This window comes from Carcharodon carcharias, chromosome 3 (assembly GCF_017639515.1).
Source record: "Carcharodon carcharias isolate sCarCar2 chromosome 3, sCarCar2.pri, whole genome shotgun sequence".
In the NCBI taxonomy this organism is placed as follows: Eukaryota; Metazoa; Chordata; class Chondrichthyes; order Lamniformes; family Lamnidae; genus Carcharodon; species Carcharodon carcharias.
Window position 1 is genome coordinate 27,164,673 of NC_054469.1, and position 24,297 is coordinate 27,188,969.

Sequence of the window (24,297 nt, forward strand, 5' to 3'; positions counted from 1 at the left end):
TTTTGTATAACCTACAAATTTCCCAATCATGACTCCCACATTTAAGTCTAAATCATTAATATATACAACAAACAGCAAGGGCCCCAACACTGAGCCCTGCAGGACACCACTAGAAACTGTTATCCATTTGCAAAAACATCCATCGACCATTACACTGTTTCCTGTCACTCAGCTAATTTTGGATCCAACCTGCTAATTTCCCATGTCCCACGAGATCTCACTTTCCTGACCAGTCTGCCATGTGGGGCCTTGACAAATGCCTTACTGAAATCTAGATAGACAACGTCCACTGCACTGCCCTCATCAGTCCTCTTTGTTATTCCTTCAAACAATTCTATTTAGTAAAACACGACCTTCCCCTAACAAAACCATGCCTTCCAAGTGACAATTTATCCTGTGTCTCAGAATTTGCCCGCCACCGAAGTCAGACTGACCGGCCTATAATTTTCTGGCCTATCCCTCAAGTCCTTTTAAAATAATGGTACAATGTTCGCAGATCTCCAATCCTCTGGGACCATGCCTGCATCTAGTGAGGATTAGAAAATGATCCTCAGAGATTCTGCTATTTCCTCCCTGGCTTCCTTCAACAGCTTGGAATATAGTCTACCTGGCCCTGGTTATTTATCCACCTTCAAGGATGCCAGTCCCCCCAGTACTTCCTTTCTCACTATGCTTTTATATTTGATATTTCACACTGCTCCTCTTTAACCAGAATGTCTGCTTCGTCCCTCTCCTTATTGAAGACAGAGACAAAGTGCTCAATGAGAACCCTGCCCATATCTTCTGCATCAACCCACAAGTGTCCATCTCTGATAGCCCTACCTTTTCCTTAGTTATTCTCTTGCTCTTAATGTACTGGTAAAACATCTTAGGGTTTTCTTTGATTTTACTTGGCAATATTTTTTCATATCCTCTATTTGCTTTCCTAATTTCCATTTTCACTTCGCCCCTGTACTTTCTAAACTCCTGAAGGCTTTCTCCAGTATTAAGCCTTTTGTGACTGCCATAAGCTTTCTTTTTCTGCTTTACATTGGCCTGTACACTTCTGCGTAACCAAGGGGCTCTAGATTTGGCAGTACCATCCTTTTCCTTTGTGGAGGCACGTCTACACTGTGCCCATAGCATCTCACCTTTGAATGCCTCTCACTGATTTGACACAATTTTCCTTGCAATAGCTGTATCCAGCCCACTCTCGCTGGCTCACCTCTCAGCTTTGTAAAATTTGCCTTCCTTCAATTTAGAACTTTTACTCCTGTTCTACCTTTGTCCTTTTCCATAATGATGCTAAATCTAACTATATTATGGTCACTATCTCCAGAATGGTCCCCCCACTGCTACTTCATCCACTTACTTAGCTTCATTTCTTAAGACTAAATCTAGAATTGCCTCTCTTCTTGTTGGGCTTGTTATGTGCTGGCTAAAAAAGTTCTTTTGAATGCAGTTCCAGAATTTTGCACCCTCTGTGCCCTTCGGACTGTCCATATCCCAACTGATATTAGGGTAGTTGAAGTCCCCGACTATTACTGCCCTATTGTTTTTGTACTCAGAAATCTGTCTACATATTTGCTCTTCTAATTCCCTTCCACTATTTGGGGGTCTATAGTACTCTCCTAGCAGTGTGGTGCCCTTATTTTATTTCTGAGCTCAACCCATATGGCCTTATTTGATGCTTCATTTAATATATCAAGCCTCTTCACAGCTGTAATTGATTCTTTGACCAATAATGCTATCCCCCACCTTTTTTATCCCCCTCCCTATCCTGCCTGAAAACTCTATATCCAGGGATGTTGAGTTGCCATTTTTGCCCCTCCATAAGCCAAGTTTCTGTTATAGTGATGATATCATGTCGCCATGTGTCTATCTGTGCCCTCAGCTCATTGGCTTTATTTACTATGCTGCTTGTATTTATATATGTATTTGCCTTCCTAATTGCTTGTTGCACCTGCATGTTAGCTTTCAGTGACTCATGAACAAGGATAACGAGGTCCCATTGGACATCAACACTTTCCAATCTCTCATTTAAGAAATAGTTTGCATTTCTATTTTTCCTACCAAAAAGCAAAACTTCACAATTGTCTACATTATATTCCATTTTAAAGGAGGAGTGAGGTATAGAGGTTTAGGGAGGGAGTTCCAGCACTTAGAGCCTAGATAGCTAAAGGTCTGATTACCAATAGTGAGTACTAAATATCAGGGATGTGTAAGGTGCCAAAAGTGCAGAGATCTTGTAGGACTGGAGAAGATTTCAGAGAAATGGGGCAGTGTGACCATGGAGGCATTTGAAAACATGGATGGAAATTTTATAGACTCTATCTTACAATTGTTATGCTACAACAGGAGCTCGCTACTGTGAGAAATGTACAAAAACAAGACAGACTGTTGAGCTACTAATATAGAAACTACCAAACAGGCAATTGAAGCTCAACATATGTTACTAGGCTTGCAATGTGAAGGAAAAGCCCTCAGTTCTGTTTAATGTAGACTAACTACATTCTGGCAACAGGTATTTCCTAATGCTGCATTTTTTCATTTGCATAGGAAAACCAAGTTTTAAGCTAAACCCCCAACAGCAGGGCAAGCGAGCACAGGTGTAAACTGGCAAAAAGTTCAGGACTGAGGGCAGTCATGCAATGAACAAAAAGTCTCCTAGATATGGCAGACATCTTTGCTCATCTTAACTGTAATAAGTCCATCTGTGTTTCCCACTGGGGCCAGAGTTTCCCCAGTGTAGTTAGCTTGAAGTATAAGCCAGTGTGATATAAAGCTGGTGGCAACCGCAAAGCAGTTAATTGTTGCTCTCTATGAATTCAGAAAAATTCACTTTAATGTGCTTGCTTGGTGCAGATAAATTAATACACAAATTAGCAGAGTCAATTAGAGCAGCGTTCTGTTGGGAATTAAAGATTTTTGGAAGTTAGGCTTTTTAAAGTCTTTCTGCAGAGAGAGCTGACAGATGATGTCAATACTTAAAAGTGCAGCACTCATTTTCAGTTTTGACTTTTCTTTCTCCCCTCTCATTTCTAAGACTATAACATGCAGGCACCAGGACACCAGGCACTAGGACATGACCACTTAATCTAGGTTGACACTCCATCATAATACTGAGGGTGTGCTAAATTTGCGCAGATGTCATCATGTCATAACACCATGAACCATGAGGACAAAATCCCTGTGCAGTATTCCAACAGGAACATAGAAATCTACTCATTCACTGGCTAACATTCCCCTTTACCTCAATTAGGATTACGAGAAACAGATTGGCTGTTAATTCAACTGACTAACGTGGACACAAAATGGCCATACCACATACAGTAAATGGACTTCGAAGTATATTCACTGCACTTTGAGATATTTGAAAGATTAATAGGACACTATATCTAGGATACAATTGATACAGTTAGACAGATTTTCTCTTGGGAACACACACAATTCTGCAAAACAAGGCTAATTTATCAATAACTTTTACAAGTGCAAGTGTGTGCACTGGGAGAGCACACACCAGGCATGGTGGTCTATGGATCCTTCAAGGTTTTCTATTCATTAAAATTAATTAGTTTTTTCGATTTGTTCATGGGATGTGGGCATCGCCGACAGGGCCAACCTTTACTGGCCTTGAGAAGATGGTGGTGAGCTTCTGCATGACATGTGTATACTGACAGTGTTCCAGGATTTTGACTCAGTGATGATAAATGAATGATGATCTGGTTCCAAGTCATATGGTGTGAGACTTCAAGGGGAACCTGCAGGTGGTGGTGTTCCCATGCACCTGCTGCCCTTGTCACACCTTACATTTCGGAGTGGAGTACACACAATTGTGCGTCGCGGCCTTATGGGGATATTAAACAGACATGGAAAAAATAATTATAAAAATTATTCCTAAAATGCTCTCATTATGGAAATTAAGCCAAAAACTTCCGGAATATCATAACGAACAATTGAGAGTATAACTATGGGGAATAATCCACCATCATCCAAATGTAAATCTAACCAAATGTATATCAAACCGTTAATCTTAACTCAGGTAAAATGTGAAGATGAAATTACCATTCTCCCAACTTAAAACTACACTGTTCGGATTTCTTCTTCAGGACCATTCTTATCTAATTCTCTGTCATCGAGTGGTAAAAGAAACAGCGGGAGGTGCCTTTGTGCATCATTCCTGTTCTTCACTTAGCCTGCCGCTCTCAATATTTGGCAGGAATGAACATGTGTCCACAAGAACAAATTATTTTGGTTTTCAGAAACTCTTGGGGAAGAGTAAGACATACTGAAAATGCTAGAAATGCTCAGCATCTGTGAAGAGAACATGTGTATGTTAACGTTCCAGGTCTGGGCACTTTGTCAATTGTGAAACTCATCCATTCCACCTCAGAGATGATAATTGGTCTGCTAAGTGCTTTCATCATTTCCTATTGTTATTTTAGAGATTTTCAGCATGAGGTATTGGCTCTTTATATGTTGTTTACATGAGAAAACTGGATAGGAGTATCACCAAAAAAAAAAGAACATAACCAATAGGAGCTGGAGTAGGTGCCTTTTGAGACTGCTCCGCCATTCAATAAGATCCTCCATTTCAGCTATACCTTCTCGCACTATTCCCACAGCGTCCCAAGATGCACTGAGTATATTCAAGTCAAAGATTAATGACAGTATCCAAAGTATTAGGTGGTAGAGAATTCCATAGGTTCATAAACGTTTGAGTGAAGGAATTTCTGTTGGTGCAGCTCAGTGTTGTCAAGGCTACTCATTCATAATTATACCGCAAGAGCTTCACCCCCATTTCCAACACTACAACAGCGACCACACTTCAAAAAGAAAAGTACCTCATCAACGGTAAAGTGCCTTGGGGCATCCTGAGGTCATGAAAGGCGCGAAATAAATTCAAACCTTTCTTTTTTTTAATGTCTTACCTGAAAACAGTTAATTTGCTCTATAATTCTGGCGCAAAGCATAAAATTGTGAAATTTTTAAAACTTTTACAGCACGATGTTTTGTACATGTTTATTCCAGTGTGAGCTGTAACTTGTGGTAGGGAAGGTGGTGGAGTGGGGTGGGTGACGGGAGAATTCAGATCCTGACTGATAGGATAAAAGTTCTCTGCAGGTTGTAGGAACATAAGGAATTAAAATTATAAAAACAAAAAACTGCAGATGCTGGAAATCCAAAACAAAAACAGAATTACCTGGAAAAACTCAGCAGGTCTGGCAGCATCGGCGGAGAAGAAAAGAGTTGACGTTTCGAGCCCTCATGACCCTTCAACAGAACAGATTCTGTTCTGTTGAAGGGTCATGAGGACTCGAAACGTCAACTCTTTTCTTCTCCGCCGATGCTGCCAGACCTGCTGAGTTTTTCCAGGAATTAAAATTAGTTTGGAGATTGAGATTGTAAGACAACATGCGAGGTTGGAACAGATTCTTGTTAAGGTACAGGAACAAGCATGAATAACCCAATCATACCCACCGAAAGCAGAAAATGCTATTCCCTGTTAAAATCTAGCCCTGAATGGATATTTATGTAGCTGTTTTCTATTCCATGTTCACCTGCTGAGACGTGACTTGTATAATAATGCTCACCCAGTCAGCGAAGCCCACATCCCATGAATGTATAAATTTTTTTAAAAGATCTAAATCGATAAACAGTAAAGGCATAGATTACCTGTGATTCATAAAGTTTCTCTCGTCTGTTAGCCACTTCGTTACGGATGATTGTTCCAATGTATTCGATGACCATGGTATGTTTCTCAATGTCGCGGGCAGCATACAAACCAAGACCCTGAAACAAAAATCACTGCAGTTAAACATGCTTGCAGCTCATCTATTAAGATCTCTCAGAATAAAAATGCAAACATTTGGTCACAAGGTCCAACAGTGAAGTACTAGAGTCATGTTGAGGCAACTACAAACAATATCCACTTGGAAAAAAAACCAGAGTCAATGGTACACCAAGGCAACACAGTATTTTTGAAACTTGGCTTTAAAGAGTTACATTGAACAATCCATTGAATTAACAGAAAAGAAAAATTGGGAGGGGTGTAAAATGGGCAGCTAATTCAGTAAGAGCGCATTCCTCAGAGTAGATTAATTTACCCCTTGACCTTTCCTGATATGAATACAATTGTCACTTACATAGAACCTGGAATCATCTTTAAAAAAAATAAATAACCAAATAGAATCCATGATTAATATCGCCTTTGTAACTAGCAACAGATAATGTGAAGGTTTTTATTTAAATTAAACGAAATCTTCAAGGTAAGTTCCTACAAATACTTCCCCCATTGAGGAGGAGAACAAAAACCTCGTCTCATCATTTTCTGGCTCTAGGCATTGTCATTTCAATGCATCATGCCATTGGGAGCACACTAATCACAACACATTCTTAGCTGCAGTGTTCAATTCTATACATGGGAATAAAAAATGTCTTCACTTTTCATTAACAGAACACTGACCTGAATCCGAGAACGGGCCAGGTACACGTTAATCTTCCATTCGGTCTTCATTTTGCGATACTGAGAGGATTTGGAATGGACGAATTGCTTGCTATAAGGTGCATTTAGTTCTCCCGTAACTGTACTCTGAAATGACTTGGACGTACTGGTACTGTTCAGGGTGTGCGGCCTAGCAGGATTTGGCACGAAGTAAAGAGAGAGAGAAAGAAAAAAAAGAGGGAAGGAAAAAAAAATTCTGAAGTTCCTTTTGGCCAATAGGAATGACAAAAGCAAACAGCCAGAAATATTTTTCTTTCTTGGGAAGCAGATGTGAAGGGAAACACAGCGCATGCTATTGGCAAAGCTGAGCAACTCAACCAGCAAGGACACATACACCACCATGTTAAGCAGTAAGGGTGCAACAATCCAGCAGGAACCATTAATTTAGTAAGAATAAGTTAAAGCCGTCAGTTTGACATTTATTGTTGAGGGAGAGATGAGGCTGTTTACAACAATGCCCCAATGTTTTCAGCCATTTCAATTAAATTGTCATCTTTTCTTTTTAACCCTTATTCTTTTCCCTCCCTCTTCAAAACTGATTCACAACACTTAAAGCAGAATTTAGATAAACATACAAAGAAGCAAATTACAGAGGGAATAGGACAAGAGTTATACTCCATTGTGGAGCTTGCAGTTACACAGGCACAGTGAGCCAGAAAAAGCTCATTCTCTGCTTTGTGCAATTTTATACTGGAAAGGCACGATTTACGGCTATGTAACTATCAATAAAGGACAGGGAAACTGGATAAACCATTATGGCAAATATTTGAAAATGATGATTCTTAAAATTGGTTAATAATCTGTATTTTGCTGTTGCACCGCTTAGTAAACAGTAGGCATGACAATGGACAGCAGAGCAAGCAATGCGACCAGCAACCCTACAACTATGTGAAGTCGAAAACAAAAATACCTTAACACAAACCTCTTGACATGGGTACTCATCTTGGGCTCAGACCGGGCGCTGCCTGAAGGATTTATTGCAAGTGGAAGCTCCATCAGTGGATTGCGACCATATCGGAAAGTGTAGTTTTCACAGTTCTCTACTCCAGGTAGCTGCAATAAAAACATCAAATGAACACCAGCTTGCACAACTCAATAAATTCCCATTCAAGTAGCAGAGAAGCAAAGAATGATTACAACACAGGAGGCCATTCAACCCATCATGTCAGTGCCAGCTCTCTGCGAGAACATTTCAGCGAATTCCACATTTCCCTGTAGCCCTGCCAATGTTTTCTCTTGAGATATTTATCCAATTCCCTTTTGAAAGCCATGATTGAATCAGCCTCCATCACACTCTCAGGAAATGCATTCCAGATCTTAATCACTCACTGCACAAAAATGTATTTCTTCATGTCACAGCTTTTTTTTTAGTCAATTACTTGAAATCAGTGCCATGAATTGAATCTAGACCTGCTTGGTCTAAATGTCCAAGGGGTTGGGGGTGCTGGGGTTCACACACAGCCTTAAGAAAATGTCTTTTAATTAAAGCTTTGACCTTAAACACCACTATCGTACCTGCTTCCACCACCTCCTCTGGCAGCGAATTCCAGACACTCACCACCTTCTGTGTAAAAGCTTGCTCCGCACATCTCCTGTATAGTTTTCTCCTCTCACCTTAAATCTATGTCCCCTAGTAATTGACTCTTCCATCCTGGGAAAAAGCTTCTGACTATCTACTCTGTCCATGCCACTCATAATTTTATAAACTTCTATCAATCTCCTCAATCTCCATCACTCTAGTGAGAACAATCAGAGTTTCTCCAACCTCTCCTCGTAGCTAATAACCTCCAGACCAGGCAGCATCCTGGTAAACCTTCTCTGCACCCTCTCCATATCCTTCTGGTAATGTGGTGACCAGAATTGCACGCAATATTCCAAGTGTGGCCTAACCAAGGTTCTATACAGCTGCAGCATGACTTCCCAGCTTTTATACTCAATACCCCTGCCGATGAAGGCAAGCATGCCATATGCCTTCCTGACTACATTATCCACCTGCGTTGCCGCTTTCAGTGACCTGTGGACCTGTACACCCAGATCCCTCTGCCTATCGATGCACTTAAGAGTTCTGCCATTTATTGTATAATTCCTGCCTTTATTAGACCTTCCAAAATGCAATACCTCGTGTTTGTCCAGATTAAACTCCATCTGCCATTTCTCTGCCCAAGTCTCCAACCGATCTATATCCCGTTGTATCCTTTGACAATCCTCTTAACTATCTGCAACTCCTCCAACGTTAGTGTTGGCTGCTAATTAGCCCAGTTAAATTTTCTCCAAATCATTTATGTATACTAGAAACAGCAAAGGTCCCAGCACTGATCCCTGCGGAACTCCACTAGTCACAGCTCTTCATTCAGAAAAGCACCCTTCCACTGCTACCCTCTGTCTTCTATGACCAAGCCAATTCTGTATCTATCTTGCCAGCTCACCTCTTATCCCGTGCGACTTTACCGTCTGTACCAGTCTGCCATGAGGGACATTGTCAAAGGCCTTACTGAAACCCATGTATATAACATCCACTGCCCTTCCATCGTTGATCATCTTTGTCACTTCCTCAACAAACTCAATCAAGTTAGTGAGACACGACCTCCCCTTCACAAAACCATGCTGCCTCTCACTAATATGCTTATTTTCTTCCAAATGGTGGTAAATACGGTCACGAAGAATCTTCTCCAATAATTTCCCTACCACTGACGTAAGGCTCATCGGCCTGTAATTTCCTGGATTATACCTGCTACCCTTCTTAAACAATGGAACAACATTGGCCATTCTCCAGTCCTCTGGGACCTCACCCGTAGCCAGTGAGGATACAAAGATTTCTGTCAAGGTCCCAGCAATCACCTCCCTTGCCTCCCTCAGTACTCTGGGGTAGATCCCATCTGGCCCTGGGGACTTATCCACCTTAATATTCTTCAAGACACCTAACACCTCCTCTTTTTTGATCTCAACATGATCCAGGCTATCTAAACACTCTTCCCTAGACAAATTGACCGCTAAGTCCTTCTCTTTGGTGAATACTGATGAGAAGTATTCATTTAGTATCTCTCCCATTTCTTTTGGCACCACAAACAGATTCCCACCTCTGTCCCTGAGTGGGCCTACCCTTTCCCTGGCTACCCTCTTGCTTTTTACATATGTATAAAAGGCCTTGGGATTTTCCTTAATCCTGGTTGCCAGTGACTTTTCATGACCCCTTTTAGCCCTCCTGACTCCCTGCTTTAGTTTCTTCCTACTTTCTTTATATTCTCCACGGACTTCATCTGTTCCCAGCCTTCTAGCCCTTACGAATGCTTCCCTTTTCTTTTTAACTAATCTCACAATATCCTTAGTTATCCAAGGTTCCTGAAACTTGCCATGCTTATCCTTCATCCTAGCAGGAACATGCCGGTCCTGAATTCTTATCAACTAACATTTGAAACCACCCCCCCCACATGTCAGTTGTTGATTTGCCCTCAAACATCCGCCTCCAGTCTAGATTCCTCAGTTCCTGCCTATTATTGTTATAATTAGCCTTACCCCAATTAAGCACCTTAACCCGAAGACTCCTGCTATCCTTATCCACCAGTACCTTGAAACTTACTGAATTATAGGCAGCTTGACAAATACGTGAATAGGATGAGAATTGAAGGATATGGACCCCGGAGGTGCAAAATGTTTTAGTTGACGGGCAATATGATCGGCGCAGACTTGGAGGGCCGAAGGGCCTGTTCCTGTGCTGTACTTTTCTTTGTTCTTAACTTGCACTTCTTAAAAGTGCAAAATAATGTAAGTACATCATCTTGTTCTGCAATTATTGTTTGGTCGGAACACCTAGTGTGTCATTTTCAACCATACGTATGGCCTTTAACATATTCTGCAATGAGATCTTTAGAGTAAGAGGTTTAAAGCTTTAGTCTCCTAGCTGAGAGCCATGCTGCTGTAACTTTCTTGGTTTTCATTTTTGATAATATTGGGCGATCAGTCAAACCAAGAGGTCTAAGTTAACTGAAATACGCTGCTGTGGGCATTTGGTATCCTGGAATGATGGAATAAAATGGCTAAAAAGGTCTCTGTTCATCCAAGCTTATTTCTGCCATTTTGTCCTCAGTTCAAAATAAAGATTTGCATCTATGGAGCTCTTTATTACTTCAATAAGAAAGTTTTAGAGGCCCTTCTTGCACAATGAATTACTTTGGAGTGAGTGTTGTGTAGGAAAACCTGCCAGCATTTTGCTCAGGGAGATTCCAGTGGACAGTAAGGAGCTGAAGGGCTTCTTATTTTTTTTTGGTGGTCGTAGTTGAAAGAGAAATGTTGGCTAGAACACTAGGCAAGCTTCAAGCTCCTCTTCAAACAGTGCCACAAGGACAAGATGACAGGACGTTGCATTAACATCTCGCTCAAAGAATGGCACATCTGATAGTGCAGAACTCCCTCAGTAATATACACAATGCCAGCTGCACTGTGCTCGTACTTTAAAGTGTCAGGAAAAAAATGACCTTCTGCCACAATGTTGATCTTTCACGATTCAAATTTTCTTGTATGAGGGAAATCTTACGTTTGAAAAGAAAAAGAGCAAATCTACTACAGAGGTACCCCAAAGCTTTGACTCCTTTTAACACGTGAAGGGCAATGTAAAAACCACAAACCGATTCCGCTATCCTTGTGACTGCAGAAACAGTCAAGCCAAAGAGGTCATCGCCCTTCAGGTAGTCAGGGAAGAGTTTCAGCATATCAGCTTCTTTTCGGAGGCGAGCTATAGGTTCCAGAAGCTTTTGCCACACTCCTGAAAGAGAAAACATGGAGTTTTCCAAGTGTAAAAAAAAATTCTATATTATACTGTAATTTTATCATTTTAATTATATTTCCCAGTATCTTCATTTATTCCTACTAACACACCTTATAGTTCTAAAACAAGCTTGTCTCATCATTTAGGTTCATTCAGAGAAGCTACATTTTTCAGTCTTCAGCCCTTAGGCAACACATTCATATCTTTTTTTTTTATAACCTTTAAATCATGAATTTTTTTCCCCAAAATGTTTCATTCAGGCAGCATTTACTACATAAATTGGGCTCAACATCACTGCAATTAAAAAGAATCTTCTTCAGTCAAAACGATCAGTCCTGTGAATTGCTTCACTGAACCAATTCCAAGAACTTAACTGTCATTTGTTGGAAATCCATATTCCACAGAATAAGTCATTTCTTAATTAGAAGTTACACTACAAAGATCTCCAACTTAGTGGTCTCTTATGACCATGCTTAAGTCTAAGTACCTTTCGGTCTGAAGCTACTTAGGATGGAGTCCTTTTTAAATAAACTAACCTCGGACTAATACAGATAATTGACGCAAACTGCTTCCATTGCTACAGGCCACAAGAGGTATGTGTGCAAGTAGAATAATGAAATTGTATGTTGAGAAAGTGGTGCTGAAATGTCAAAAATGCACAAACTGTGGATTAATTTTGTGAGGAGTGCAAATGCTGTTGCATGTTAATATCTTGGGTGAAGTGAGACATATTTTGGTTCATATTGAAACCCAGACTTACCTTATTTAGGAATTTGTAGAGAAGTTTGCAGAAGTTTGAGTAATTAAAATAGCATCCTGTACAAAACAGTTGAAACTACACTTAGGGGAGAAAAATACTTTCCCTTACCTTTCGGAGAACTTCCTGTTAAGACCAGATCTTCATGACCTTGTTCAATAACTCTGACCACAAACTCTGGAACATTATCTTTCTCTTCAATGGAGCAGAGATATCGGCTGCGTTTGTTGGAGTAACGTGTGCTCCAGTAAAAGCGGCTCGCTTCATAACCAACCGGGTAGAGTGCTATAGAGCTGTGGAAAGACTGCATCTGCTGTGGGAGAAGTTGTCCGATGGCATGGAAAATTAGTCCCCCAACACGAAATGTGTGGTTGCGTTCTCCTCGTTGTACAATGCTGGCAACTTGTTTTACTTCGTCCCGTTGTACATAGACCCTCCTAAAGACAGCAAAGTATGTCAACTCCTGCTCATGGGGTCCCTTTGGTTTATGTATTGAGCAGAGCATGGTCTTGTCCTTAAAAAACATACATTGGGCTTTACTGGCACAAGTAAAGTGATAAATATTGGTGCACCTTATCCGGTGACACGTACCAGTAGCTCCCATTTTATGACAAAAAACACATTTCATAGAAAGGCCACGTCGCAAAGCCATCTCCACATTAATCAAGGCGCCAGCTTGTGTCTCATATACTTCTGTGGACCAGAGGGCACAGTTCAAGTGGACCCAGAGATCGAGATCAAGGTTCAGGAGCCTGGCTGCTCCATTGGTTGTTCCATCACCTTCTTCGTGACATAAACAACATCTTCTATAGTCTCGCGGCATCGGTTCAGGCTTTAGCGACGTCCCAAGTTTCTTCAGAAGTTCGTCTATCTCCTCTTCTGATGCTAACTTCAAATGCGCTTTAGGAATGACTATTTGAACTCTCCACTTTTTCCACTTCATCCCTTTCCACCTTTTAACTGCTGGACGATTATCATCTAAGTCCCCCTGCAGAGACCTTGGCCTAGGCTTCAGCTTCACTGTCACCTTGAGATCTTCTGGCTTGGGCTCTTGTTTGAGAACCTGCAGGTTGGCAGGAGGGAAATAAATAGTAGGAGTAGTTGGAGACACAGCATTCTCCTGAATCCGTGGAAGGCGATGGACATCTAAAGAAGAGGTGTTGTTGTTGTAGTGATGGAATGTGTTTCTGGTCACATCTTTGGCTGGCTGCTCTACCACTACAGATGCAACTTCCTGTTGCTTCAAAACAAAAGACAAAAGGGTGAATTTTAAAGATGATTTTACTTTATCCTGGGTTTAGAAAGAACAATGATCAATGTTACATAAGACAGGCGCAAGCTACTGAGAGTAATGTCAGATTTAAAACCAATATTATTTAACACTGCCCTGTAAAAATTACGTGTACTGAATATGATCAAACAGGTAATTTTTTCCCTCGATATTTTACACATTTAAATTGTAAATATCTTTTTGCAGATATGCATAGATATGTGCAAATAACTTTTAAAAATAAAATCTAAAATTCTTATAAATGAAAAGAACAAATTTAAGAGTGGGCTTTATCTTGATATTACTCCCATAACCCATCATTCCCCTCCACCACTCCCTGAAATTTTTCATTCCTCCGCCTCTAACTTTTGTGCATTTCTACCCCTCCCTGTTAACATGTATGCACATTGTGTGATGTATTTAAATACTCCACTTGAATCATTTCAAGCAAAATGGCTGTAAACAGAAATTATGATAAAGGCAAAATACTGTGGATGCTGGAAAAACTCAGCAAGTCTGACAGCATCTGTGGAGAAAAAGATGGAGTTAATATTTTGAGTGCGTATGACTCTTTTTCAGAACAGAAATCTTCAGAACAGATTTCTTCAACAGAAATTATGAAACCGGTATCAATCATTTTACAGTATTTAGTGTCGGAAGACTTCTTCACCCGCTGTAAAAAATGGAGAGCTTCTTGACATGAATTTCTTAAGGAAATAAAAGTGTGCATGAATAAAATAAAAGGGGATTACTTTCAACCTGGAAGTAATTTTGGGAGTTTATACTTCACGCAATGCCAATAGTGTCTGAAGTTCTCTTAATGTCTGGAGGTGACATGCTACTTAATTGATCATAGTTGTTATCTTGTGAGGTACGTGTTTATAAGCCACTATCTTTTACACAAAAAAATCAAAAGTATGAAATTCCAACCACTTAAAATGCAAACAATTATGCTGAGAAAATTTTATTCTCACTCTTTCCCGTCCATTTGGCAACTTCTCTTCCCTCCCACTGTCAGCCAGGCAAAAACCAATAAACTGGAGAGGTCTATGTTGTTGTTGGTCAAAGACTGTAGATTCAAACAATGCTTCCATGTTAGCTGGCCTGGAATGCTCCATGCATGAACTTGTTCACAACTGACGTTCAACTAATGTTCCTAGTTTATCCTTCTTGATCAGAGGTGTTATAGTTTACAGTGGCCTCCAGTGTCTGAAGCAATTTGTATAATGAGGAATAATTGTGATCATAGCCTCATCCTCTCAGAATTCCTTCAACAGCCTGACATGCATGTCAGCCGAGTGACTCATTCACCTTAAATCATTTAGTTTCCTGAACCAATTCTTTTTAGGGCAAGTCTCCGATTTGAGATTCAGGAAAAAAATTCAAGTTGTCGACCGAACTTGTGTGTTCTTATGCAGGTTTAATGTTAAAACTGCTGTCATTATAAAACCAATCTACATTGATTAATTACTTACCTTTGACTCTGGAGTTTTCGCTTGTGTGGCCATTGCATACTGCACAAAGCAATTATTGCTACAAAAAACAATATCAGCCTCTGTTTTGCTTGTTCCGTCTCTTGAATCCTAAGGGAGGAAATGAAAGATTTAAGATGGTGCTCCGACACAAATGTACCCCCAAGTGACTATGAATTACCAGATGAGTGAAGGCTTGCTGTCAAAACTGAAGCAAACGATCAAAATAGTAATCAGCACACAAATAGCAAGCAGGCTTTGACGCTGTACAGAATGATTAAATTCATGTGCTCTAAATGAGACGAGGTACTTTGGAGCTATAACATTGTTATATGCTATACAAATTGACTTTCAGGAAAGAAAATGTGTGACAGCATCACACCATTTATGAAAGCTGATGCTTGCAGTCTTCCATTGTTTCACTGGGAAGAGATTTTTTTTGCTGCACTTAGGAGTAATATCACTAGTACTTTATTTAGGGGAAAGAAAAGAGTTAAAAAAAATATAGGGTTAACATTTTTTATTTGAATACATCAGCTATTGTGGTTTTTTAAAAAAATATGGCAGGTAGCAAGATCCTCAGACCAAAATTTGGAAAGTTAGAACCAACATTACCAGGGCAAGTAGCTTGTCTGGGATAAAGCCTTTAAAGGTAGTGCTGAACATTCATGTGGCTCATTTCAACTTAAGTACTGAAAAATTTGTGAACAGTCCAGAAGTGTGGCACAGTACAGCAGCAAGATCAGAATGAAGTGGAGGAGAGGAGGTTAATTAAATAGCAACAGCTAGATTGATAGATAAATTTCAGTAGAATCTATGTTAGCCGATCTTGGATTTCAATGTTTGAACTCTGCCTTACTCAAGGCGTGGCATGTGACTGTCCTCACTAGAAGGGATACCATTAGTGCTTTACATGAAGTTGGCAGCTGGTTCCACTATTCCTTGAATCCCATTGGCTATCTTTAATCAATCAGATTCCAGGCTTTTGTCTATGGTAAGCATATGACAGCATTGTTCCATATTCTAGCTATTGGTCATCTAATCTTCCCTGTTACCATTTTCCAGTTAATGCAGATCTTCACAGGATTGTGATCAGATGCTCCCAGTTAGCTATCTGGATGGAATATGGTGCTGCATAACATAATCTACCTGTGTGAATCACTCTGCCGATTGATGGACTCATTTCCAAATTAATTAATTTCCTATTGGAAACTTTCAATTGGCTTGATGGTACAACCAAAGCCTGAGAAAGGTATATCTTTCAGAGTGCAAAAACCAGTTGGATCTACGTCAAAAGGCAGAGCAACACCAGAAGTGTGTACTGGTGAGTATTCACGAAGTGAGAGCATTACATCAAGTACAAACCACCACAATTAGACCTGGAGCAACTAGGAAGTAGTGCAAAAAAAAAATTCACAGTGATTATAACACCGGCAATGTGTAGTACCCAACCCTGCACTATGTACTGTGGAGGAAGAGGCTTTGATATATCAATAACTTTGCTTTTGCTTCATTATTCTTTTATATGTTGGGGTGACAATTTAACCACTTTTTAAATCGTATCACAGTAAATTGTGTTTGTGTGCTGATAATATATTGACACCTAACTGTACTGATTTTTTTTAATAAACGTGATACACAGTATTCTTTGAAGGAACCGCACCAAAAGTGAATTTAACTGGGAAGTAAACTGGAAATAAAGTAATTCCTATCAATGTCTCAAATTCAGTAATTTTCCTATAAAAACATTAATCTGATGAAAATAAATAAGCTTAACGTTTGAAAGTTGTGCAGCTAATTTTGCAGTAAATATTATCGGCCACAGAGAAACATACCTGCTTATTATATGGAAGATCAGTGACTGTCTTCCGTACACCATTACCAAGCACCACAACATCACAATGACGGCACCATTGAGGTTTCGAGCTGGTAGAGCTGTTCATGACTGCTCGATTATCTGCTTTGAGTGCCACTGTGCCTGTTACAGGGGGGATAGATCAATGCTAATTGGATAAAAAGAAAATAGCACATGCCAGGCTACGGAATTAAAAGCCATCTCCCTTGCATTTACAATCACATTCCCAACTTGTCATGTTCATAAGAGTTCACAATCCTTTCAGAAACATCAGTTTATTACAGATTATTGCAAAACTGATGCATTGGCATTTCAGTGTGCTCCATTTTATTCAGGCACACCCACACTCACACTGGTAAAGCAACCCCCCCCCCCCCACACACACACACCGGGAAACCACCCCCATCCCCACACTGGCAGCACCCCGCCCCCCCACCCCCCCCCAACCACACATTGGACACACCGATCACCGATACCACCCCCCATGTACACATGCACAAACACGCCACACACACACACACGCACAGACAACCCCCCACCACACGCACAGACACCACCTCCGCCCCACATACACACACAGAGACCTCCCCCCAACACACATTCAGAGACACCTCCCCCCCACACAGATACTCCCCCACATATACAGAGAGACACCTCCCACATATTCACCTCCTTCCCTGTCTCACTTGAAGATCCAGGATATAGGGCTTGAGGCAGGACAGGGAAGGAGGTAAAAGAGGAGGGGGTATTGACCAAGGAATCAATTAAAGCAGTAAGGAGGGATGACATCTTAGAAGACTCTTCAAATGAAGCCATATGGGTAGAACTTAAAAACAAAAAAGGAGCAATCATATTGCTGGGAGTGTACTATAGGCCCCCAAACAGTCAGAGAGAAATAGAAGAGCAGATATACAGGCAAATTTCAGAGAAGTGTAAAAATAATAGGGTGTTAATAGTGGGGGATCTCAACTTCCCCAACATTAACTGGGTTAATCATAGTGTGATAGGCTTAGAGGGAGCGGAATTCTTAAAATGCATACAGTAAAGCTTGTTAAGCCAGTATGTAGAAAGTCCTACAAGAGAGGGGGCGGTCCTGGACTTAATTTTAGGGAATGAAACCAGGCAAGTGGTAGAGGTATCAGTGGGGGAGCATTTTGCAGATAGTGATCATAACTCCGTTAGATTCAAGGTTGTTATGAAAAGGACAAGGATGGGCCAGAAATCAAAGTTCTAAATTGGGGGAAGGCCGATTTTAAGATCGGATATGATTTGGCCAGAGTGGACTGGGAGCAGTTACTTTTAGGGAAATCTGCATCAGAGCAGTGGGACTCATTCAAGAAGGAAAAAGGGAGAGTACAGGCCCAACATATTCCAGTAAAGACAAAGGGTGGGACCAACAAAACCAGGGAACCCTGGATGTCGAGGGATATACAGGATTGGATAAAAAGAAAAAGGGATGCTCATGGCAGATGCCGAGGGCTCAAAACAGTGGAAGCCCTACAGGAGTATTGAATGTGTAGGGGGGAAACTTAAAAAGGAACTTGGGGAGCAAAAAGGCGGTATCAAAAAACATTGGCAAGTAAAATAAAGGAAAATCCAAAGTTATTTTACAAGTACATTAAGAGTAAGAGGATAATTATGGAAAGAGTAGAGCCCATTAAGACCATAGTGGTAATTTGTATGCGGAGCCAGAAGACATGGGTAAGGTTCTAAATGAATACTTTGTGTCGGTGTTCACAAGTGAGAGGGATGATGTGGGTATGAAATCAGGCAGAAGGACTGTGATATAATTGAAGAAATTAACATAGAAAGGGAGGAGATTCTAAGTGGTCTGGCAAGCTTAAAAGTAGATAAATCTCCAGACCCAGATGAAATATATCCCAAGCTATTGAGTGAGGCAAGGAAGGAGATAGCAGGGGCGTTGGCAATAATTTTCAATACCTCTCTGGCCACAGGAGAGGTGCCAGATGACTGGAGGACAGCCAATGCGGTACCATTATTCAAGAAGGGAGGAAGGGATAAACCAGGGAACTACAGGCCAGTTAGTCTAACTTCAGTGGTGGGGAAACTATTGAAAGCAATTGTGAGGGACAGAATGAATCTGCACTTGGAGAGGCAAGGATTAATCAAGGACAGTCAGCATGGTTTTGTTAAGGGGAGCTCATGTCTAACCAATTTGATTGAATTTTTTGAAGAGGTGACCAGGTGTGTAGGTGAGGGCAATGCATTTGACGTAGTCTACTTGGACTCCAGCAAGGCTTTTGATAAGGTCCTGCATGCGACATTGATAACGAAGGTAAGAGCCCATGGGATCCTAGGCAATTTGGCAAATTGGATCCACAATTGGCTGAGTGGCAGGAAGCAGAGGGTGATGGTCAAAGGGTGTTTTTGTGACTGGTGCCTGTGTCCAATGGGGTCCCATAGGGATAGGTGTTGGGTCCCTTGCTGTTTTTGGTATATATAAAAGATTTAGACTTGAATGTAGGAGGGTTGATCAGTAAGTTTGCGGATGACACGAAAATTGGTGGGGTGGTAAATAGTGAAGAGGATAGCCTTCTATTACAGGAGGATATAGACGGGCTGGTCAGATGGGCTGATCAGTGGCAAATGGAAGTTAATCCGGGTAAGTGTGAGGTGATGCACTTGGGCAGGACAAACAAGGCATGATGAATGGTAGGACCCTGGGATGTACCGAGGATCAGAGAGATCTTGGTGTGCATGTCCACCAGTCCCTTAAGGTAGTGGGACAGGTAGATAAGGTGGTTAAGAAGGCATGTGGGATACTTGCCTTTATTAGCCGAGGCACAGAATATAAGAGCAGGGAGGTTATGCTGGAACTGTATAAAATGCTGGTTAGGCCACAGCTAGAGTATTATGTGCAGTTCTGGAACCCGTATTATAGGAAGGATGTGATTGCACTAGAGAGAGAGCAGACGAGATTTACCAGGATGTTGCCTGGGCTGGAGAGTTTTACTTATGAGGAGAGATTGGATAGACTGGATTTATTTTCCTTGGAGCAGAGGAGATTGAGGGGGGACATGATTAAGGTGTACAAAATTATGAGGAGCATTGATAGGGTGGGCAGGAAGGAACTTTTCCCCTTGGGAAAACCAGGGGGCATAAATTTAAAGGTAAGGGGCAGGAGGTTTAGAGGGGATGTGAGGAAGAATTTTTCTCAGCCAGAGGGTGGTGGGAATCTGAAACTCACTGCCTGAAAGGGTGGTAGAGGCAGAAACCCTTATAACATTTTAGTAGTATTTGGATGTGCACTTGCGATGCCATGGCATACAAGACTATGGGCCTACTGCTGGTAAAATGGGATTAGAATAGTTAGGTACCTGTTTGACCAGTGCAGACTTGATGGGCCTTTTTCTGTGCTGTAGACCTCTATGACTCTATGCCACACACACACACACCCCACGCACACAGAGACACCCCACACATCCGGATACACTGGCTGAATCAGTTTCATTCACCATCATTTAATCTGTGGAAGGCGAAAGGAGGAACCTCCCCTGGTCTGGGCTGCACCACTCTCCAAATCAGAATAGAGCAGCTATAACTTGAATATCTATCAACTAAGATGCACTGGTGTTCAGCCTTATAAAATTCATGAACAAGTCCCAGAACCCCAGACAAACTACATGCAATTAACAGAACATAAAACAACTAATTCTAGTCAAAAGAGATTGCAGAATTGTGTGTGTAAAACTCTTGTCTTTGCCACCAGATTGTTTAAGATTCTTGGCTGTTATATGCTATCCCTGCGTTGCAAAATCGCCAAATTTAACTAACTTTTAATCATCTTTTAAAATTCATTCATGGGATTGGGGAGTTGCTTGGAAGGTGTCAAGCTTCTTGAGTGTTGTTGGAGGTGCACTCATCCAGACAAGTGGAGAGTATTCCATCACACTCTTGAATTGTGCTTTGTAGATGGCAGATAGGCTTTAGGGAGTCAGAAAGTGAGTTACTCGCTGCAGGATTTCTAGCCCCTGACCGGTTCTTGTAGCCGCAGTATTTATACGGCTAGTCCAGTTCAGTTTCTGGTCAATGGTTGATAGTTGGGGACTCAGCAATGGTAGTAACATTGAATGTCATGGGTCAATGGGCAGATTCTCTCTTGTTGGAGATGGTCACTGCCTGACACTTGTGTGGGGCGAATGTTACTTGCCACTTGTCTGCCCAGGCCTGGATATCGTCCAGCAGGTCTCGCTGCATTTGTGCACGGACTGCTCCAGTAAGACTGCTTCACTAAGTGGATTTAATTTGAATGTGCTATATAACCTGTACTGATGTTACAGAAACTCAAACTGTTCCTCTATCATCCTCAACTTGTACCTTTCCTTCTAAGAGAAGATACAGCCATTGCAATTCTAAGTGTCGATTGCTTTTTTAAAAGGCAAAACTCAAACGTACAGTAGTGTATGTCAATACTTCCAACAATTCCATGAACCAGTTCTCCCAACATCATCAGAGCACAACAAAAGGCAAAAAAAATCTCCAGATGACAGACATGTTGCCAACAGTACTAATAACATAGCATTAAATAAACAAACTTACCACTGGCAGGAATCATATATGGTAAGCTTGTAGGCCCAACAGGTCTCATAATCTTGATGGGACCAGCAAAACCAGGATGGGAGCCTTGAGCCATTAATGAAGGTCTGCTTTCCAAGGCTTGGTTGAATTTGTAAGCATTAATCAAAGGCATCGAAGGTGGTTCAGGTGCACTGCTGACCTCATAACTGTTAGGAACTTTAATGCGCAGGAGGTCAGCCACTCTTGCTACAACACCATTAATATCCTAAAGTTAAAAAAATGATATACATAAGATAGGTTTATTAGCCTGTATCTTTTTCTATATTGGGTAATAAATATCTTTATCATCCAAAGTCACTGAAGATCAGGTATAAAATGGACAGAGATTGAGATATGTGCTCTCAGTTTCAATATTATAAAACTTTAAAAATTAACAAACAAAATTAGTGCTTAATGTTAAGAAAGGGGCATTATTCTGGGGGAGGCTAGGGGTCATGTGAGTTGTACCATTCCTAAAAGCAGAAAATACCAAATACTGTCAAGATATTTCACCAAATTTTCTGTGAAAATGGCAGGGCTCACCTCAGCAGCTGTCGGAGTCAGAGTAAGTGCTACAGACACAAAACCAATTTTAGGCCCATTTTGGGATTGCGCAAATTGATTTCCAAAAAACATAGTTGAACCCATACTTCCAAAGGTTGGCTCCATCTTAACCTCACTCCGTCGAGCTTCTGAACCTGAAACCAGAAAAGAAATACACATTACTTTGTAATCTGCAGGAGCTTAGTATGAAAAATTCTCCCATGTTGTTGTTCACAGTCAACGTAAAAGTAAAATGCAGTACAACCAGCAGGCCCAGGTAGTACAATGGTCAAGTCTAAGAGAAAGACTGAATCTGGGATCAGAAAGGTGGAATTTTGAAAAAGCTCAGCAATAGTTGCAAACACTAGCAATCTTCCTTTGCTTTGGTTCTTATATTTGGTTTGTGCATTCTTATGAGGTGACTAACAGTCTTTTTTTTTAATTCATTCACAGGGTGTGGGCATCACTGGCTAGGCAAGCATTTATTGTCCATCCCTAATTGCCCTTGAGAAGATGCTGGTGAGCCGCCTTCTTGAACTGCTGCAGTCCATATGGTGTAGGTACACCTACAGTACTTTTAGGAAGGCAGTTCCAGGATTTTGACCCACTGGTAGAGAAGGAACAGCGATTTGGTTCCAAGACAGGATGGAGTGTGCCTTGGAGGGGAACTTGCAAGTGGTGGCGCCATTGGTGGCTGAAACTTGCAGGTGGTGGTGCTCAAGGATGCATCTACTGCCCTTGTCCTTCCAGGTGGTAGAGGTCACAGGTTTGGAAGGTGCTGTCGAGGAACTTTGGATGGACTGCCAATCAAGTGGACTGTTTTGTCCTGAGATGATGTTGAACTTCGTGAGTGTTGTTGGAGCTGCACTCATCCAGGCAAGTGGAAAGTATCACATCACACTCCTGATTTGTGCATTTTTTATGGTGGACAGGCTTTGGGGAGTCAGGTGATGAGTTACTTGCTGCAGAATTCCCAACCTCTGACCTGCTCTTGCAGCCACAGTATGTGTGTGTCTGGTCCAGTTCAGTTCCTGGTCAATGGTAATGCCCAGGTGGTTGATCGTGGGGGATTCAGCAATGGTAATGCCACTGAATGAAGATTTTTTTTTTTATCATTGATGGGATGTGAGTACCGGTGGCTAAGCCAACATTTATTGTCCATCCCTAATTGCCCTTGAGGATATGGTAGTGAGCTACCTTCTTGAATCGCTGCAGTCCATGTGGTATAGGTACATCCAAAGTGCTGTTAGAGAGAGTATTCCAGGATTTTGACCCAGATGGTTGGATTCTCTCTTGTTGGAGATGGTCATTGCCTGGCACTTGTGAAGTGCAAATGCTACTTGCCACTTATCACCCCAAGTCTGAATGTTGCCCAGGTCTTGCTACATTTGGATATGGACTGCTTCAGTCTCTGAGTCATGAATGGTGTTGAACAAATCACCAGTGAACATCCCCACTGGCTTTATGATGGAGGGGAGGTCATTGATGAAGCAGCTGAAGGTGGTTGGGCCCAGGACATTACCCTGAGGAACTCCTGCAGTGATGTCCTGGGAGTGAAATGATTGACCTCCAACAACCACAACCACCTTGCTCTGTGCTGGGTATGACTAATTCACACAAACCAGTTTTATGAAGTGATAGGCATAGCATCACGTTCCTTTTTTACTTTGGTTTCTCTTCACCCCATTTACATGTTTTACCAAGATTCAGCTTTTCATTTGACATCTATTCTAGATAACTTTGGTGAGGTGAGGGTGACTGCCCTTGACATCAAGACAGCATTTGACCAGAGTGTGGCATCAAGGAGCCATAGTAAAACTGGAGTCAATGGAAACCAGGGGGAAAACTCTCCACTAGTTGGAGTCATACCTAGCACAAAGGAAGATGGTTGTGGTTGCTGGAGGTCAATCATCTCAGTTCCAGGACATCACTGCAGAGGTTCCTCAGGACCGTTGTCCTAGGCCCAACCATCTTCAACTGCTTCATCAATGACCTCCCTTCCATCGTAAGGTCAGGAGTGGGGAATTCCACTGATGATTGCACAATGTTTAGCACCATTCGCAACTCCTCAGATACTGAAACAATCCATGTCCAAATGCAGCAAGACTTGGACAATATCCAGGCTTGAGCTGACAAGTAACAAGTGGCAGATAATGACCATCTCCAACAAGAGAGAATCTAACCATTGCCCCTTGATGTTCAATGGCAATACCATCACTGAAACCCCCACTATCAACATCCTGGGCATTACCATTGACCAGAAACTGAACTGGACCACCATATAATATTGTGGCTACAAGAGTAGGTCAGAGGCTAGGAATCCTGCGGTGAATAACTCCCCTCCTGACTCCCCAAAGCCTGTCCACAATCTACAAGGCACAAGCCAGGAGTGTGATGGAATACTCCCCATTTGCCTGGATGAGTGCAGCTCCAACAGCTCAAGAAGCTTGACCCAACCAGGACAAAGCAGTCCACGTCATTAGCACCCCTTCCACAAATATTTACTCCCTCCACTACCAACGAATAGCAGCAGCGTGTACCATCTTAGGGTGCAGTACGAAAGCACACCAAGGCTC

The 24,297-nt window shown here is 41.5% G+C and overlaps 1 protein-coding gene across 10 annotated transcripts in view; it reads right to left on the reverse strand.

Moving 5' to 3' along the window:
- Window positions 1–24,297, reverse strand: part of kmt2ca (lysine (K)-specific methyltransferase 2Ca) — a 471,931-nt gene that overhangs the window by 14,905 nt on the left and 432,729 nt on the right. For 6 of the 10 annotated variants that reach the window (XM_041184366.1, XM_041184360.1, XM_041184365.1 and 3 more), the window contains 9 exons: window positions 21,722–21,876; window positions 21,161–21,404; window positions 16,581–16,723; window positions 14,749–14,856; window positions 12,115–13,243; window positions 11,107–11,243; window positions 7,395–7,537; window positions 6,446–6,614; window positions 5,656–5,772 (listed from right to left, as the gene is read on the reverse strand). In XM_041184366.1, the coding sequence (XP_041040300.1) occupies window positions 5,656–5,772; window positions 6,446–6,614; window positions 7,395–7,537; window positions 11,107–11,243; window positions 12,115–13,243; window positions 14,749–14,856; window positions 16,581–16,723; window positions 21,161–21,404; window positions 21,722–21,876 (2,345 nt within the window). Of the gene's footprint in view, window positions 1–5,655; window positions 5,773–6,445; window positions 6,615–7,394; window positions 7,538–11,106; window positions 11,244–12,114; window positions 13,244–14,748; window positions 14,857–16,580; window positions 16,749–21,160; window positions 21,405–21,721; window positions 21,877–24,297 lie in introns of those variants that run through there. The other 4 variants (XM_041184363.1, XM_041184368.1, XR_005942627.1 and 1 more) reach the window with 3 other exon arrangements.